General features: G+C 40.4%; 1 protein-coding gene across 1 annotated transcript; it reads right to left on the minus strand.

The window, feature by feature from the left end:
• Window positions 1-654: 654 nt before the first annotated feature.
• On the minus strand, window positions 655-2,576 carry LOC108539234 (C-X-C motif chemokine 3-like). Its single transcript, XM_017887797.1, has 4 exons — window positions 2,281-2,576; window positions 2,059-2,182; window positions 1,861-1,944; window positions 655-1,342 (listed from the first exon to the last, which is right to left on the minus strand). The coding sequence occupies exons 1-4, from the start codon at window positions 2,378-2,380 to the stop codon at window positions 1,327-1,329; spliced, it is 324 nt and encodes a 107-aa protein (XP_017743286.1). The 5' UTR covers window positions 2,381-2,576; the 3' UTR covers window positions 655-1,326.
• Between the last annotated feature and the right edge of the window lie 3,855 nt (window positions 2,577-6,431).

Below are 6,431 nucleotides of genomic sequence, written 5' to 3' on the forward strand. Positions count from 1 at the left end.
TGTTCTTTTCAGATTAAGTCCAAAATTTTGCATTTTCCTATGAGTTGTTGCCCTACAAATTACAATATTTGTTGTTGCTACAATTTTTGCTTAATACTTTCTCTAACAATTGAAAAGACATGTTAGAGTCTAAACCCATCTATCTCCCAACCTGTCTTTCATGCTATTTTCGTCATATATTTTACATTACAGTATCTCAATAGGTCATTATTATTCTTTAAATATCACATTTTTTTTTAGTTCTAAGGCAGAATCAACTTTTCTGCCTTTTGTTCCCAACCTCATTAAACGGAAAAGAATTGTGTAAGTGTTTGAAAAACCGCTTCCAAAAGCATCTAGCAGATTTAGCAGAGACTCATGTTAAAATATCAATAATATTCAAAAGTTTGTAAAGGACTAATTTTGAATAACAAATTGGTCAGTGTGAAAAACAGCTATATGTTATACAAAACTAGAATTATCAAAATGGTTTGGGAGTAGTGTGTACTTTTTAAAAGCATCAGATAGTCCATTTTGAGTATGAGAAATTAAGGGAAATGCCAGCTAGAAGCAGGCACAGATTTAGATAGAACCTGCAGTCTAACTGTATAACACCTTGGGCACCTGGGAAGAACTAAAGGTCAAGAAGAACTTTTTGAAAAACCACATAAGCACTTTTTTCATAACACTTTTATTATCATGTCATTTGTAAAAATGTAACAGTAATGGTAACTTCTCTTTTCCAAGGCAAAGAGAAACTTTGCAGAATGGACATTAAACAATGCATTATGCCTTACAAGCGAGACATAAAATGTCCAAGGGAAACTTCAGCATAAAAATGCTGAACACATAATGTGAGATAATTTCAATATGTAACAACTGACATTCTTTTTTTAAAAAAAGTATAAAAATGTAGATGTGCGCGTACATTCCCTTACCCTAAAAGTGATCCACTCATTGCTTACATTCCAAACCCTGCCCTCCAATTCCCCACCCTATCATTTATCAAGGTGCCTGACACATTTTGGTCTCCCACTAAATAGTAATTTAATGACACATTTAAAACCCATCATATTCCAATTAAATAATCAGGGCTGAGCTATGTTTGATGAAACACACTCATATCTTTAAATAACAACATGTAAAATATTATAATAGAAGCTTTCAAAAATAAATAAATATGTAAATAAGTAGAACCCTCATAAGAAATAGTCAAACACATTAAGTCCTTTCCAGGTGTCCCTAGAAAGCAGCTGTTCTCTTTTTCATTTTCAGCTCTGGTAAGGGCAGGGACCATCCTGCAGGAAGTGTCAATGTTAGACTGATAAGCTTCTCCCTTCACTCCTGTCAGTTGGTGCTCCCCCTGTGATGAGAAAAGGGTTACTGTTGCAGGTGCTAAGGAAGGCTGCCCTTCTGTCACTCTGGTGGCTGAAGTTGCTTGGAGGGATGTCCCCATGCAGACTCTGGCCCAGCCCTCCACTCAGGGAAGGTCTGCCTGTAACAACTGCCCTCTATAGCAGAAAACTTGCACTCCTGAATGCTACTTTTTTTTTTTTTTTTTTTTTAAGAAAGAGNGGGGGCTTTTTAGCATTGTTAGTCAAATCTACTCAAATCTACTTGGTATTCTAGAAAGGCACATTTACCCTCACTTATTTCAGTAGGGGTTAGGCCTGGGAATGGAGGGCACTGAAATACTGAAATATGCTCTGACACCAGAGCAGACTAATAACCCTAATGGTAACTTTAATTGTGAAAATAACAATTACAATTTCTAGTCCTTCAGCTAACTCCTGGTTTCCCTGATTTTATTTTTACGGGGCATATGCCAGTATTTCTGACCAACGGCTCCAGTCGCCTGTGTACATGGAAATTACAACTCACTTGTTCAGTATCTTTTCGATGATTTTCTGAACCATGGGGGATGCGGGGTTGAGACAAGCTTTCTGCCCATTCTTGAGTGTGGCTCTGCAGAGAGAAGGGAATTCCATGAGGCAGGAGGTCGAACTGGGCACAGGGTTTGGGGCAGCGGGACAGTCGAGGACCGCGGCGGTGACAGCGGCAGCGCGGGGAGGGACTTACATGACTTCGATTTCAGTGCAGTGGGGTCCTGGGGCCTTCACAGTCACACTTTGGATGTTCTTGGGGTGAATTCTCTGCAGGGTCTGCAAGCACTGGCAGCGCAGTTCAGTGGCCACGGGCTGTCCTAGGGAAGAAGAGACTCGCTGATTGAGCGGGGCTGTCGGCGCGGGGCGCCCACCCCAGCAGGATCCGGCCCGTGGACCCCAGCGGAAGGGGACCCACCTGTTGCCCGCTTTCCGGTGGCCACCAGGAGCAGGAGCAGCAGCGCCACCCGCAGGAGCCGGGGATTGCCAGGGGCTGCGGAGAGCGCGGCGAGGGCCATGGGGCTCAGCAGACGGGTCGGGAAGGCTGTGCGAGAAGCGGGAGAGCTGGCAGGGAGGTGACTGCAACCCGAGCTCTGTGGCTTCCCCAGATCGGCGAACCCTTTTTATACATGATTGAGACTGGAAAGCCCGGAGCGGCCGAGTCAGGGAAATTCCCGGAGCTCCAGATTGATCCCGAGTCCTGAAGGAAGGCGAAGGCCCCGCCTCGGGGTAGAGTGGGGTACCGGTAGGGGGAGCCCACTGGTGACGACTGAATCTCTCCCTCCAGAGTAACTCCCGTGGACTCTGGGACTTTGGGATATTCACTTTCTGCCCCAAATTCCTGGAAGGACAGTGAGGAAACCTCGCTGGAGACACAGCCTGTGTGGGGGAACCTTAGGTCCCTGATGACTCCCACGTATGGGGTTGGGTTGGAGGAAAGAGCTAGGGGGACCCGTGAGAACCAGGACAGGAAAGGCATGACTTCTTTAAAGGAAGAGAGTTTTGTTTCCTCAGTTATCAGATTTGCTGGGGACCCGGAGACAGTCGAGTTTTACCTCAGGTATCCTCTCTCCTTACAGTGTATCCTCTATGTTAACCTCCCTGTCTCTGCCTCTCTCATTTTCGGTTTAGCGTATTTCATGTACATCTAACATCAGTGCTCTCTGTGAAAGTACAGCCATCATCTCGGATTCCAGAGAAGAATGTTCTGCTTGTTCCTTTTTTGCATATTCTCTAATCACACTTAGAACATCTTCTTTACGTCCTCCATTTGGTGGCAACAGATTATCAGTGTCAAAAGTTGAATCCAGTATTAGTGTCAGTGGAAGCCAGGGCTGTATAGCATGACCTCTTCTTTGGTATCCTGCATAACTTCCTTCCTCCCTCTGAAATGTTCTTAAATCCCTTGGAGATCTTCCCCCTGTGGGAGGGATTCAGATTTGATCTAGAAATATGACACTGGCTATCCCTCTGAAGCTGTGGAGGGGCAGGGTCCAGCAGGCTCATGGGCTCAATTTTTCTGGTTCTGTCTTTGCAAATGACACTGGAGAGTAGGTATCTGATGTGCAAACACCATTCCCATTGAAGGAGGAAACAGCTGCCTGCTGATGACATTTAAACACCAGATCACGCAAAAAAATCATATTCCATTTGCTAAAAACTTTCTGGTCTTCAGTGTTGGCCCCTCTTTCTCTGGAAACATTAACAGGGCTCTATTTTTTCTGGTCTGGAATTTCAATCTTTTAACCTGACACTTTTGTCCCTTTTTCTACAGTTTTAGATAATATATTTTGAATCGTCGTTAGGTTTTAGAGGGTTTAAGTGTGGTTCTACAAGTTGCTCTCAGACCTCTCTGAGACGTGGAGTAGGATGGAGGAGAGGAGACAGGAGTGGCATCTGCTTGAAGCACAGGGCTCTACACAGCCCAGCTCAAGGGGTAAGAGTCCTTGTCCCTAACCACCGAGCATGCAACTCTGCTGCCCGTATTTAGTTGTAGAGTATCACCTGCAAGTTATTAAACCTCTCTGTGCCTAGCCCAAGGTGGTTATGAGAAACGAGTTAACATTTGTAAGGGACAACATGGATTAAGTGCCTTATTAATGGTTGTCAAATACATTAAATGGACTATTTTCATTTTCAAAATGCTATTTCTTTCCTGACATTGCCTAAACTAAAACTCAACCTGCTGTGAATTCTGTAAAGGAAAAAGAAGAATCTAATGGAAAGTTTTACTCCCCAGTGTTTTTCACGTTTAAAATTTTCTATATCCCTTCCTGCCACCCAACTGTCCCTAACTGTCCCTAACTGATATAAAGCAGTGTGAGTCCTTAAGAAATCAAAGCAGAACCCAGAAAGAAGAATGTTCATATAAACACCACAGTCCCAGTTTCCAAAATGGTCTTGTAGTTATTGGTAATCATGGGTATCTGTGATGTTCTTACAATAATCTTGGACAAAGGATAGAAAGGTTGCTAAAATGTCCTGTTACTTTAAAATAGACACTATGGGTAATATACATGCTCCATTCTCTTTCAGTGATTTCCTCTCTCACATCTTGCTGACTACTTAAATTCCTTGAAAGAAAGGTTAGATACAGAAAAAAACATTCACCCAGTGGAGGCCAAAATACAGTGTCCCAAATGTCTTCTGCAGTTTCAAGCTGTAATAAATGCTGCAAACTTATAAATGAAAAAGAAAGTTCAGTTAGGAGTTTATAAAAAATAAAAAAGTTAAATGTTTTTAATTTAGGAAGGGTTTCAGAAAGGAAGATAAGTCTGCACTTTATTAGGAGATGCACTTAGATGGGGGGACATTTTTTATTGTTGAGATGGATAATTGATTTATTTTGTAGACTTTCAATCACTTCATCTATAAAAAAGGAGTTTGAATAAAAAACTCATCTTATTTATCAGAAAAGATGTACAACACAAAGGACCTGTAAAAATACTTGAGTATGAGCCTAAGAGAAAAACCAAGAAAATTAAAGGGAAATTCAAATTTGTATTAGAAAGCAGGAAATGACATATAACCTAAAGGCTAGAAAACATGTGACTAGCTCATGTATAATTGAAAGTTTGTGTAGTTACTCCTCTTGTTATCCCTCTTTTTTTGTTTGGAGATTTGATGGAAAACTGCCCCAGAAATGTGAAAATGATTCTTTAAAACTTGAAAAACCTTTTGTTTTCTAATTGTTGTAATACATGTTCATTTTATAAAAGCTAGAAAAGTCTGCAAGACATGAAGAGTTCATTTCCTCTAAATCTATTCACTTTTGTCTATGAAACAAACTTTAACAGGTCACTAAAAATTTGCTTGTTTTTCTTCAGAAAACATAAGGTAAATGACAAGAGCTTACAAGATTCTGGGTAAATATGGAACACGCTGCTTTTTTATTTAGTAGCTTCATACTGTGGGCAAGTTAATAAACCTCTGCACCACAGACAAGGGGCAGATAATTTATTTTATGCTCTTCTAAGCGTTTTACAAATATTGACTCATTCAATCTTCCAAATAATACTGTGAAGTAGACATTAATTGTTATGCATATGGAACTTAACGGTTACAGACAAAGGAACTGAGGTACAGAGAGATTAAGTCACTTGCTTAACTTCACACATCCTTGCGGCTGGAAATCAAACCCAGAGAAAATGACTCTTAACCATTAAACTATGGTAAAAATGCACTATGATATATAATTAGTACTTTAAAGGAAAGGAAGGATTTTTAAAAATGTGTTCTTGACCTATTTGAATGGCTTAACTTTACATATTTTAAAATAAAATACATCAATATGATAATCTATCCTTGTAGTTTTGTTTCACTAACTGTATAACTCTCTCCTGTGGCATTGATACAGCTCATTATCTTCCCTTAAGGTGCCCAATTCTGAAGAATAAAATAGTCACTTTTCCAGGCAGAAAGCTGACAAACTACTTTAAAAAAGTGATGAAGGCAAACATCTTCAGTGTAATGTCATATGGATATCATGTACCCGCTTGATATGATGTCATAAGAGTTGCATAAGCAGGATGCCTCTTTGGTACGACTTCCAAAAATTCATCACCCAAATCTAGTCATGATAAAAAACATTCTTCAAACTCATGCTGAAGAGTCTTAAAGCTGATCAGTATTCTTCAAAACTCTCAAGGTCATGAAGCAATAAAAGACTGAAAATCCATCACAGTCCAGAGGAAACTGGAGACGTGACAACTCATTGCCGTGTGGTAGTTTGGACAGGATCCTGGGACAGAAAGAAGACATTAATGAAAAAACTGGTGAAACCCAACATAGTCTGGAGTTTAGTTAAAAGTAACGTGTCATCGGTGGTTTCTTAGCTTTGACAGGTATTCCGTGGTGTTGTAAATGGTTCACTGTAGAGGAAGCAGTATGAAGGACACACAGACCCTGTATGACCTTTGCCATGTTTGTTAATTAAAAATTGTTCCAAAATAAGTTCATTTATTTCTAAGTTTATTTTTCTAAATCCATTAAGAATACCACCAAAATGAAATTACGGCACCAGCAAGTTTTACCTGCTAGCTTTCTAGACAGGAAATTGAATTTTATTTA

This window comes from Rhinopithecus bieti, unplaced genomic scaffold, assembly GCF_001698545.2.
Source record: "Rhinopithecus bieti isolate Rb0 unplaced genomic scaffold, ASM169854v2 scaffold_17880, whole genome shotgun sequence".
NCBI lineage: Eukaryota > Metazoa > Chordata > Mammalia > Primates > Cercopithecidae > Rhinopithecus > Rhinopithecus bieti.